General features: G+C 42.0%; 1 protein-coding gene across 1 annotated transcript in view; it reads right to left on the bottom strand.

The window, feature by feature from the left end:
- suclg2 (succinate-CoA ligase GDP-forming subunit beta) overlaps positions 1–13296 on the bottom strand; it is a 102168-nt gene that overhangs the window by 56912 nt on the left and 31960 nt on the right. The window contains exons 3-5 of the mRNA XM_042406342.1: positions 3354–3453; positions 2217–2307; positions 398–550 (exon numbers count right to left, since the gene is read on the bottom strand). Of these exons, the coding sequence (XP_042262276.1) occupies positions 398–550; positions 2217–2307; positions 3354–3453 (344 nt within the window). The remainder of the gene's footprint in view (positions 1–397; positions 551–2216; positions 2308–3353; positions 3454–13296) is intronic.

Here is a 13296-nt window from a genome sequence, read left to right as displayed (position 1 = left end):
ACTCCAGTGTGTTGCTGTGTGGGTGCATCATGTTTAGTTCCTGCAGTCTAAATAGGGTCCAGACAATAAATTGAATTTAATTAGCAGAAAATATGAACAGAGCACAGCCTCTATCTGTAAGACCTTCTAGGCAATCTAGTCGCAGCATGATTTCAAGCCAAATAAAACTTTTGTCAAGTGACATCTTTGAGCAAAGATGGCCAGAGGTTTAGACTTTTTAAAGAGAATTGTGGAAGACAAGATCAATCAATTCCATTAAACTGACAAAAAGAAAAATCAATTGTACCCATTTAAACTTCTGCACTGTTTTGAGCTAGGTAAACTGCATAACTATTATTGTAATTAGCAGTACATTAACCGTCTCATATTGTAATGAGGAGCGTGAAACAAAACTTACCTTGAAGATGAGTTCTGGGGTGCTGGCTGCCACCTCCTCAATATCCATACCTCCCTGAGGACTTCCCACCATGACAGGACCATTACAAGAGCGGTCCATCAGAATGGCAAAGTAGGTCTCCCTGGTAATGTCCAGGGCCTCAGCAACCATCACCTGGACATGGCACAGCAGGAGAGAGGGCTGATGGAGGAATGTGGTCGGCTACCAAACAATCTTGATTTCACGATCACGTAAAGAGTAAAAACTGCAGCCCTAATAAAAAAATCCCATTTGATTTTTCTTGACTTCCTCCTATGGTATTTAGCAAAAATTTACAAACGTTGCCTTTTTTCATTACAATGCATATGCACAAGTTCCATAATATTCAACACAAGATTGACCACAATGGCAAATAAGGAGAGTCCATAGATTGGCAGAATCTATGAAGCATAGCCATGAGAAAATCTTGTATAATGTGAATGAGAGAATGAGAAGCCAACAGAGGGGAACTTTACACTCAAGAGTCGGATAGATAAGCAGAGAGAGGAAGCAAGCAAGAGGCTCATTTGGAAAAGAAAAAAAAAAACTGACAGGAAACTATCAGTTTTGTGGTGGCTAATGGGCTGCAAGCTTTGTGAATGGGGTGTTAGGGTCAGCCCTTACGTTCTGCTTGCACCCTATCGCTCAGCGAATGATGCTCCTACCTATCTCTTTGTCCAAATGTTGTCTTCCCCAGTCACTCAAATGTTCTCTCAAGTTCCTGTCGTTTGACTTGTAGCTTGTTCCTTCAGTCAAACTAAACATATTCTATACCAACCGTTTTGTTCCTTCCTTTCCCCTCAAACCCGTTTTTGTCTTTTTCTTCCACAACCATCTTTTACACCCCTGTCTCATCTTCCCTTATCTTCCCTTCATCCCTTTATCAGCACCCTGACAGCAAATCCATGTAGTAGATGCAGGGGTGCTACCCCTTTTTCCATGGTGTTCCCTGCTCTGCGGTGCAGTAAAGCTTGAGGGTTGATTCAAGCTCCATTGGCAAGTTGACAGCTAAGCTCTGGCTGTCATCTGACAGACCAGGTTCTGACTACACGGTAACTGTTCTCAGTCCTTCAGGTCAGTCAACGGCTGCTCTTGCCTGGTCTGAGTTCTGTGCTACAGGCATCAGAAGATGTTCTTGACTATTTGATGGCCAATTTGAGAGGTCTCCTCTCGCTCGAATTAAATGTGAGTTTTGTCCATTTTGTTGTTTGCTTTCCCCCAGCCTCTGAGACATGGGGATAATTCTAAGCTTGTGAACTTCCTTTGCCGCAGGTGCTTTCTATAAAATGACAAGTGTGACACTCATTTGATTCCACCTAGACTCTGCAGCAGGAGCAGGAGTTGGGTGGAAGAGGGGATTGTAGGTGTTAACAGAAATGGGGAGAGACAAAGGAAGAGAGAGAGACCCACACACAAGCCACAGACTGAAAAGGCTTCATCACCTGGAAATGTCTGTTTTGCGGAGTGGCTACATGCAGCATGCAAGTAGAAAAATGATATTCTTGCTTGTTAGTGGCACATAGAAACAGTTGTTTACCAAACACTTTAAATTCACAGTGGGCTTGGTTCAATTTATGCAATGAGCCATAACACAAGCCAGCGCACCAACAGTAAACAACAGTGGACAGCTACTATTTAAAACTAGCAAAAACTGCAAAAAACATAGAGCCGGTCTGCCTTCACAGTCATTAATTTTACAGAATTGCATTACTGAACTCAAAATGCCTTGAAATGAGGTCAGAAAAAAAACAAGAAAAAGCAGGGTATATCTTTCTTTCCTTTAGTCTGTGCAGTGGCTCACCGTTTTCACTTTCACTCCATCTTTAGGTGTCTGCTTGGTAGTCAGGTTGAAACCCAGCATCTTATTGGCCAGCTCGCCAACTACTGCAGGGCTAGAGGAGGGAAGTTATTGGTTCAACTGTATCATTTTTTTTAAACAACACTCCTAATTTAAAAAAAAAAAAAAAAAAACATCATGGAAAAACATATATTTACAAATTGAAGGATAAAAAGAAGCAGGTGAACTGAAGATAAATAAGTACTAAGTATCTCTCCAGGGCATTGTTCAGTTGAAGAGAGATATGCCGGAGCACTTTCTGGGCATTAATGTAACATATTCTGACAAAGCACAGCATTTGGAGACACTTAGGTAGATCTACACATTGGTGTGAATGAACCTCTACTTTAAAAGCAGCCTGTTCTGTAAACCTGCTCTGGTTTTGTAAGTGAATACAAATGAAGCCAGGGGTTGTACTCATCCTTTGATAGATGGGAGGAAGGTGAACTGTGTGCTCATGTCATTGTCTGGGGACAATGAACTTCAGCATATCTCACTTTGAAAAAGTTCCCAGCCATTCCGAAACCCTGAAGTAGGGTGACGATGATACATGTCTGGGACAATTGTCATAAATCACCTCTTTGCCTTAAAGGCGGCAGTAAGTGGTAGGTACCTTTACTACAAAGATAGCACATAGTTTAGTACATGAAAACATGTACTTGAAAGAGCAAAGAAAAGCTCTTTCAAGTTGTTGTTCAGCCTTTTGAAAATTGCAGAAAATTTCAGTGTGAGCCTTCATTGGAGGAATACTCTCATCACACTTTGTAATGCTAAGCTAGAACAAAATAAACCTCAGTGGCAGCACAAAACCTAATCAACCTGAGAGAGGAAAACTCAGTATGTGGTGCATAACACTTCTGACGTCCTTAAAATCCCCTTTTCAACATTTAATTGAGGGTAGTTGTACGTAAATTAGACACTGGAAGAAAGAAAAACAGTTTATTTGCAGCAAAAGCAATCCTGACTGTGTCTTTGTGCCTAGGGAGCATCTTCAGAGAGCTCTTTGAGCCTCTTCATTTTAAAAGCCGCTGTCGTAGGAGAAAATAATATGAATCTCCTACTTTCACTCACAGTATAAAATGCGCATAAGGGCATACTTACTCCTTAGTTAGGTGCACTCCACCTTTAAGGCCGCTGTCGAACACACCCTTGCCTCTGCCACCAGCCAGAATCTGAGCTTTCAGGACGATCTCTTTGGCATCTGAAAGACAGAGAGAGACGGATAGAGTGAGAGAGACGAAAGGAGGGAAAGAAAGACAAGGAAAGAGAGGCGGAGCGCTAAAGATATAGGCTCTGCACCTTGAAGGCCCCCTTGAGTCTGCCTCTTATCTTTCCATCTGATTGAGGGAAGAATGTTAGATTCTTCCCATAGTGAAAATGGACATAAAATGGTCTTTTAAGTATACCTTCTAAATACCATATGGACTTATACAGTTTCATGTGTGTGTATTTCCTTATGACTGGCATCCACTAGCATTCTCAGTCCAAGAAGGGGAATAAAAAACTGCACAACTATTGGCAAAACTTCCTGTGACCTTGCTCCAATTATGTAACCACCCTGCATCCCCTTTGCTGTCACCGCCACCTTTCAAGAACTTGCACATCAGGAGGAGGCCTCTCAGCTGTCTGTTCAGCATCCTGCCCACAATCTTCCTATTCTAATGGAGCGAGGGCATTTGATGAAAGATGGTCTCTAGCTAGGTTATTATTATCTAGGTGGGGGAGTTCAGCCATTGACAGGTGGCTGCCATCAGGGTGGGAAGTACGTGGAAGGGAGAGTGGAAGGGGATGATCAGCCGTGCGATGGCTAGAAAGACACCTTGACCTTGGGGTCTGGAGACAAGCTCCTACCTTGCCAGCGTGAAAAGCGTAGCTCTACGGGCAGGGTGGAGAACGTCTAGCAGGAGCTGGTGAGCCGAGAGAGCTAAAAACCTCTGGCTGCACTTTCTGCTGCTGTAGTAAGAAAAGGACCCCAAGAAAATAGCCTGTGACAGGGTGGCAAGGATTAAACTAACACTGCATTAAGACCCGTTCTCTGTGGAGAGTTGGGAGCTGTGAGGGGAGAAAGAGAGAACGAGAGAATAAAGGTGTGCTCATATGCAAAGGGCTTTGAGAGGAGTCATAAATGAATAAATATGTTAATAAAAAACTGCTACTGCGCAAAATTAAAAAGAGTTCAAAGCAAGATGAAATAGAGTGTCCCGCGGGCATGTGCAGCGGAGAGGGACGGCACAGAGAAAATGACTTTTGCTTTAAAGAGGAAAAAAAGGAACAAGTAGAAGAACAAAGACGTAGCCCAACAGGGAGACTATTGTTGGAGGTGTAGAGAAAGGTAAGAGTACTGACACATGATGAGGACCTTAAAAAAGCAAGATATGATTTTAAAGTGAAGGTATATTAAATACATTAAAAGGCATGTAATATGCCAGGGAAGGTAATGGGGTGAAAACGAGGCAGGTGTTCATTCCTGCTGCACTAGTAATTGATAGCAAACCAGCTTATTATATAGCACACAACCAGATATTGTAGCAATATCAGCGATTAAGAATGGGCACTGAAGGAGTCATGTGCTGATTATGAGAGGAAACTTTGTAAATGGGAGACAAAACGGGAGGAACAGAAGATATAATCTGGTAAATGTAGGCAAACTGTATCTCAAAGAACGTATGATGAACAAAAAAACAAAACATTCTGACAGAAAAAAAAATCTCAGTAGAATCATACAAAAATCTCTGGTTACATTGAAACGCCACTCTCTTCTGAAATACATAGAGAGGATAATGATGTCCTCAAAGATCACAGTGAACATGGTAAAGTGAACATGTTAAAGAGCAGGGCAACCATTATCTGGTAGTATGACAGACATGAGATGGCCTCTAACACTCAGATAAAGGTTGGTTCCTAATGAGTGCAGAGCAGGGTGGGGAGTGGACGGGAAAGGGAGAGTAGTATGTAAAATCAGAGACAAGTCATGCTTTTATGTTCAACCTAGACACTATGATGAACAAGGGGAAAGAAGGGCACATGTCTGATGTTAATCAGTAAAGACACCGGTGAGCGGTGTTGGAGAGTCAGAGCTCAAGGTGTTCATACAGTTGAAAATGCAATATTAAATCTGTAAACTGAGAGGTCATACTAATGAATGCTGACGCAGATCGAATTCAGAATATGTCCTATCAGACAGCAATATTCTTTCCAAGATGCTTCCTTAAATGTAAGTTCTCATTACTGTGAGTGTGCAACACACAGAGTATTGATGTACTAGATACATCAAATGATTTCTTTATTTGTGCAGCCATGATCATTAGAAATACCTCCTGCAGGAAAGGGTTCGGTTATTAGTTGAATGAAAAACCTTTTTCTTCTTGGGGGTTGCATAATCAATTCTCCACTTCCATTTGTGTCATATATGGCCCACTGTGAAGATGCAGAGAAAGATTTTAATCTCCATTTATTTTGTATATCTTGGGGACACAGGGGAGGAGATTAACATTGCACAACATCTCCGATCACATCACATGCAATCGGAGTAATGCGGTCATCATCCTCAGGCCTTACTCATTTCCCAGTAATGAGTGCAAATCAACGCCCAGTCTGCTTGCCAGTGACAGCAGCAAAGGGGATGTTACTTCAACAATCAGTGTCTCTTTCACCCTCCTCCTTTCTGTGCATTTTTAAAAAGGCCTGTTCTCCCATTCCCTCCTCCTTTTCCATGTAGCCTATGGGTGGCCAGCAGCAGAGTTAGCTTTGGTCTGATATTTAATTAAGCCTTCGGGGCTGTGCCATAAGGGGGATGCTGGCTGGTGAGGGACAGATGTAGGCTGTGCACCAATCCATTGAGAGTAAGATGTGGCTACCATCTGCATGAATCGAGAAAAAGATCAGGACATTCCTCCCCAGCTTGCATGTGTGCTTTAATGAAAGTAGTGTGGCAGCTAAATGGAGACAACTAATCAAACTCTTGGGAGAGGAGTAAACAAACACAAGCGTGCATAGCCACAATCAAACACCACCGAGAGTCTAACCCTTGCTATTGATAAATGCCATTAACACTAGAGGGAAGGGGGAAAAAAAAAAACGAAAGACCTCTCAACCTTCAGCGTCGGTGCTCATCATGACAGTACACCTCCAGGTTACGATGCTAGAGTGTGTTGATTGCTGCCAAACAAGTGGAAATTAGTCTTCAGAAAAAATAAAGGTCTTAAATGTCAGTCTACAGGACTGTTAAAACAAATATTGTAGGCGTAATTATTCTTCTCCCAGTATTTTTTGGAATTAGTTACCAGAATCTGAAAGATAAATTATATAACTATAATCCAGAGGTATTCAAGTACTACAAGTAGAAATAACAATCTATGTTTCCATTTGCTTCCATCTAGTGGCACATGACATGTCTTTAAATAACCTCAATTATGCTGTCAACTGCATATTGATAGCTACAGAAAGCCATTGGAGCAGCTCTGGCTTTTTGACTCACTTAGCCACAGGGCTCTTTGCTATGTCACATACATGGCTCACTGATGTTGGGAACAATGAACTCATAACCTACTGTATCAAAAAACTACCACTGGCAATGCAGGACATTAATGACTTAAAACAGAGCGACTATCTGATAAGCTTTACTAATTGCATGAGCAGAAAAGAGAATATGTGCCTATCACTAGCACATGTATAGAAAGGTCAAATTAGGCCAGTGCTTACTTCTGTACAATGTTCAGTGTAATAGCTTTGCCACCACATTATGTTTTAATTACGCACTGGCAGTGCCAGTAAATGGAACAGGTCGTGTTGAATGTTTAGATTTTGTCTGTGATGGTTTCATTTAACCACAGCGGTAAAGCTGATATTATCTTGGACAAGTTCAGCTTTCCATAAACTTTTAGCATTTCCAGTCCTGCTAGACTGCAAAAAGGTCAGACAGAAAATGGATCTCCACTCATGCAGCTATGGCAGGTGAACCAAAAGGAAAGATAAGAAAATAAAACCCACAGTTTTTCATCTACCACGACATATAATGGCCTTGAAATTCTTAAAGCTAAATATGTTTGCCTGTTCAGCTGAAGTTAAAAGGTCAACTATAAATACCACCTCGCGGTTGTATGCTTCTGCCAAGGGGTCAAGTTGCAGTTTACATCCATGTCTGTCCAGACTCATATAGTGAAGACTTTGAGGGAATTTAATAAAAAGGTATTAATAGGGTTTAGTCAGTTTCTGGTTTTGCCAATCCCGTCCAGTCTACGAGCTTGAAACGGATTGATTTTATGTGAACCAACTGAACTGGCATTTTGACAAACTTTGACTGAACTGGACACCAAAGACAAGGTGGAGGAGGTAGGCTGCACCAGGCTAACGTTGCAGATCTCACCAATAACCCGGAAAAACCCAGCCGGGCTGCTTCCAGCTTCCAGTAGTCTGAGAGCAGCTTGTGTTTTGAACAGCGGCTAGCATAACAAAGCAAAGCTGTGCTAACAATGCTAGCTGTGTGCTGTGTGTAGCCAAGGTGAACAGTGTCTTTGCAGAACATTATGATGTCACAGTAAAGTTGACCTTCAAACCTTGTTGATATAAAATGTCATCACTTCATCATTTTATTTTCATTAGATATTTGTGTAAAACTTTGTCATAATTAACATATGAATTATTGAGTTATGGCCAAAAACATGTTTTGTGAGGTCACAGTGACCTTGACCTTTAACCACCAAATTCTGTTCAGTTCATCCTTGAGTCCAAGTGGACATTTTTGCCAAATTTGAAGAAATTCCTTCAAGGCGTTCCTGAGATATCGCATTCACGAGAATGGGCCGGATGGACAGGCAGACAACCCAAAAACGTAATGCCTCCAGCCACAGCTGTCGTTGGTGTCGAGGCATAACGAACATTGACAAATCCTAACCATGCATTGCAAAGTTCTCTTGCTACTGGCATGTCTGCGAGACCAAATGCTGGGACTTGTATAACAAGGGGCAAACACAGATTTGGACAAAATAAAAGTCAAAGATAACAATTTGACCTCTTTGTTTACTACAACTAAATAAATCATTACCATCTCACTGTCTTGTCTGGTTAAGCCCACCGTGCCTATATCCGTCTCTCCCTCTAATGATGCCATCTCAGTGCTACTCAGTGGAGGAGAATATTGGCATCCTGGACCGACTGTGGCACCACTGTGTGACACCTCCTCCAGTCACCACTTGCATGACGGCTGAGTCCTCATTAGAGGACAAGTCCACCTGGCTTTCAGACATAGATAGGACTTCTAATGACATCCTGAGATGGCCCCGGTCTCCTCTCAGTGACAGAGAGGTGCAGTTCAAACCCCTGGCTGAGAGTTTTTCATTGCCATACAACCAGAGGGGTGACGGTAATGATAATGGTGTTGTGGAATGATGGGTGCTAAATGAGAAAGAGGGCATCTGTATGGAGAATTATTTGTTTCAGAACGAAGCCTCAGCAAAGACATTTGCTTGTATCAAACCACATCATGAGACAGTTAACTAGAACAACGCTGACTCTGGGTTGCAGACAACAGAGCGCTTCAGAAAATCTCCATAAAAATTGTTTAAATAAATGACCAACAGTATAAACAAATGAGTAGCTCCATGAGCTGCTCGCTTCTCAATATTGACTGCACAGTTTCAGTTCAGCATGAAAAATAAATACAAAAGCGTGTCTAATGGTTGGAGCAACCTACAAGAGAAGCACAATGGTGTTTCTACATTTTACTCCACAGGTGTGATTCCCATTTCTGAATCTGACTAAACTCTCAACTCCAACTCACACCAACACTACGAGGTTGCCTGCGTTTATGCAAAAGACCCTGACAACAAATAATAGGCTACATGCTCACTTCTACTGGCACATTAGTATCATCCTAATACGATAGAAAGGATGTGTGAGAAATAATTCCACGTCTCACCCACGACATGAATAGGTTAGGGTGCGTAATGAGGAGGTAGAAACACTAAGCAGCTTACAGAAATCAGCTCTTTGAGAGACAGGCTGCTTTACCCTGCAAAGCCTATTTACAGCTGTTAAGACAATTTCAGATGCATGGCTTTTTCTTAACAAACGAGAGAACTACGAGCCAGCTAATGTATGGGATGACAACAGGTCCTCAGAAAGGTCAGAGTACTGTGTGTCTGGGCGGGGATACGTGTCTGTGTCTGTGTCTGAGCTCTTTTTCTCACTGTGTGCTTCAGTGCATGTTTGCAGATTCTCAAAATTTCTGCATATATAAAATATGCAAATGTTTGCAGTTATCATACAGTCTAAAACATGTTTCTGAATGAAGCTGGTGTAGTGTCAGTGGGCTGCTGTGCCCGTGTGTATTATATGTAGGTGTGTATTATAGTGGCAGGAAGTGGAGACAGGAGAACTCCAGACTAACATCTGTCTCCCTGTGTGACAGACCAGCTCTCTGACGGTACCAAAGCTGTTCCGTCCATCAGCAGAGGCCCAGCAGGGAGTGGGGTGCTGAGGCAGAGATACCTGCGGCTCACTCCAACTACCTCCCTGCACTCATTTATTTCCCCTACAATGTGAATAAAGTGGCGAACCAGGACACTAAGGTACTGCTGTAGTACTACCCTTATTTTATAGAGGGATGGGGCATAAATTGAGTGGTGTTCGGCAATACATTCAAAGACAGAGGGAGCGACACAGTGAATAAAAAAGAGAGAGCAATAACAGACTGAAGTTAAAGGAGAATGAAAGGGAAAAAGTGACTGAGTGAACAAATCGAGGGAGCGGGGAAGAGATAAGAGATGAGAGAGTTTAAAAAAAAAGAGAAGGGAAAAGTCAGAGTGTGTGGGTAAAATGTGAAGAGAGAGCAATGTTGTTTTGACTTGACAATACCAGTTAATAGCTATGTAAATGAACCTCAACCCATTTAAGTATTAGTTATTAACATAATACTTGTTTCAAACTCTGGCCACGTAAACAGCAGCAGCATGGTTAATGGTTGTAAATTTGTCAAGTGAATTTCCTTACTGAGCGTACGTGGACCAGACCAGTATATATACACTTCAATGACAATAGCCAAATATTCCTCACAAATGAACAAGGAGCAGCAGTATGAATTCAAACAACTTATTATTCTGTAATTATGCAACTTTTCCTTTTGCAAGAAGTACATTTGCAGTGTACAGTTGACACAAAGACAAAGATAGAGGACCGAGTATGTACTGAGTACAAAGTGGTCAAACACAAAATGGTGTTTAGTGGCCAAATGCCAGTAGTGTAGAAAGAAGTCGTCTCAGTATAAGTGGGAGAAAAAGCCTCCAGACTTGAATCAGCCAAATCCAAATGCATGCCTTCCTCACATGAAAGTTTGTATGTTGATAGACCTGTTAACAGACCAAGAGACCAAAAATCTGTTTATTGTATTATTTTCTCTTGGATTGATGTCATAATGCACAGTGCATTGTTGCGCAAGGGTGCTTCAAAGACGAGCAATGCGTCAAATATAACGACACATATGCATGTGCAGGGGTTGGTATTGCTTGGTGTTTGACTGTAAACTCAAAACACAGAAGCGGCATACCACGTACAGGGAAACAGCTGCCCCCAATTTCTACTATGTGAACCCACACATCAGCAGCAGCACAACACAGGTTGTAGGTTGATGCACTGTGCAGCAACAGAAGATGCTACTCTTAAGATAATATTAAAGAAGAAATTGGCTGACAAACCACTGCAGGGGAGATGGATCTTCAGGTGAGTACGTCAAGTGAAAATACCAGCATTACACTAAATCCAGGGCAGTACTCCAAGTTTACTTTATATATAATGTATTATATATCTTTAACATTATTAGGCCCCCATCGAGGACATTTGTTTTGCAGCCAGGTGACATCAGACGGTCACAAATCAATTAAAAGCATCAAAGTACACTTCACCTATTCTCTTATCTAACTCTGACACCACAACTGGTGCTGTTGTAGGTAACCTTATTATAAATAGAGCTAGTTAACTTATCTTGTCCACATAGTTGTGTACACATATGAGTTCATTTGGTTCTCATGTTTTCAGTTAACTTCTCTCCTCCTAGAGTGACTCAGAAGCTTGCCCATTTGAAATGAACATCATTAAACAGACCTTCTCTCTTTTCACTTTTGCAACCATTGATGGGCTACTGTACCATCACTCGCTGATGGAAAGCACCTTAAGGGCTGGCGACAATACCACTGCAATATCCCATAAGACTGAGGCTGCCTATTCTTTTGAAGTTCAAGAACCAATTATTGTAAGATCAGTTGCCTGAATAGATGAACAGCTGTCTTAGTGGCCTCTGTCCAGTAGACCAACATGGAGAGGACATGACATGGGCTCCAGCTGGTGTACATTCGCACACAAACGCACAAAGCTCTAAGAGGGTCGTCTCATCCCTCAGTACTTGAGACAAAGACAGAAGTGAAAGGGCTATGGTTGAGCCAACTCTACTGAGCACTAACTGCTACTGTCAGCGCTTTTCACCAGAGACTCTGCCTCATTTTCTGAAGGGGGAAGATGAAAGTGGTCTTAAAAGGCACTTGAAGTGTTGAAGTGCACGAGGCGGCTCCAGTGGGGACAGTGTGAGTGGGAAGGGAGGGGATGTGCAGTAAGGAGAGGTCTGGGCATGGTCCATGTTTTAACAATAATATATTTGTCTGTCCCTAGTTGAAAAGGAAGTGGGCCCCATCTGTCCATAAGGTTTATAGCGCTCCTGTGAGGTTTTTTTTTTTTCCATTCCACGGACTATTAAAATGTTAGGTTTGTCGAAAAATTTTCTTAGTCATTTATGAGTCTGGTTTGGTATCACACATGGAGAGCTGAGCATAACAGAATTTGATGACAAGGGACCTCGCCCTTATACAACACTTCTTTTCAAATCTAGCTAGGCAAAAAAATTGAACTGAACTGGAGTCAACACAGAGAAAAGGCAGCGAGAGAGAGAGCAATAGGGAAAAAAAATCATTGCATTCACTGTTCGATGACGCATGGAATAGTCTTAATAAAACATGCAATTTAGGGCCAGTATTATCCAGATAATGGCTCTATCACTGAGCAAGTGTTGGGACACAATGAAACACAGAGGAAATGAAGCATGAGTAATGCTGATGTGCTGCAGAGGCATATCACTACTCAACACCCACGACATGGCTTCAAAATCTCTTGTTGATTTGTGACCCGATACACTGCACATCTTAAACCAAAGAAATTAACAACCACACGTAAAGTGGCGTTTCGTAGGCATTTTAGCTTAGAAAAACTAGAAAAATCACTTTATTTGATCATAAATGATTATCATTTAAAAACCTGTTATGCCACGGAGACACTACATGACTTTCAAAGTCGTCAGATTGCTGTACTGTTCACACAACACGTCTTTCTGTCTTGTAATCGGGAATCTTAAAGTCACTGTGGTTTGGACACTACATGACTGATTGGTGAATGGGGGTGACACATTACAAGATCTTTCCCCAGGAGGAATCCCAGACGAGTCTGTCTGCTCTCCAAACTATGTTTTGTCACAAAAACACACACAAGAAGCTCTCATTGGCTGTAGCTCGTTGCCGCCCTCATTGCCAGTCACAATACTTTGCACACTACAGGACTCTCTGAGAGGTCCAGATGTTTAGCCTGCTTGATATCTTTCAGGCGTCTGAAAGGCATCGGCGAGCTCTCGGATTACGTCTTTCAACAGTTCGCACATAGCGATCAAGCGCCAAGTGAACACAGATTTGCCTCTGACCTGGGGCTTTTATCAGCGATCTGCAAAAACTGAGGGCAAGTGGAAAATCAGGGCTAAAATTGTGTAGTGTGAAATCTGCATTAGGTTGCATTTTGTCATGCTTATGCATGTTAGATGAGCAGCTGTCTATTGCAACAGTAAAAGCTCACTTACTTCAGTCACTTTTTAATCAAGCTCAAATGAATGAGAATGCATTTGCACTTGTTTTAATTCAGCCTACTTATCCTAAACTATGTTGTAGAATTGACATTGTCCCATTCATTCACTGTGATCCTCTCACTGCAGCCTCTCTAAAGCGACAAGCTAACAAGT

Source organism: Thunnus maccoyii, chromosome 3 (assembly GCF_910596095.1).
Source record: "Thunnus maccoyii chromosome 3, fThuMac1.1, whole genome shotgun sequence".
In the NCBI taxonomy this organism is placed as follows: Eukaryota; Metazoa; Chordata; class Actinopteri; order Scombriformes; family Scombridae; genus Thunnus; species Thunnus maccoyii.
This window is presented reverse-complemented; position numbering and strand designations above follow the sequence as displayed.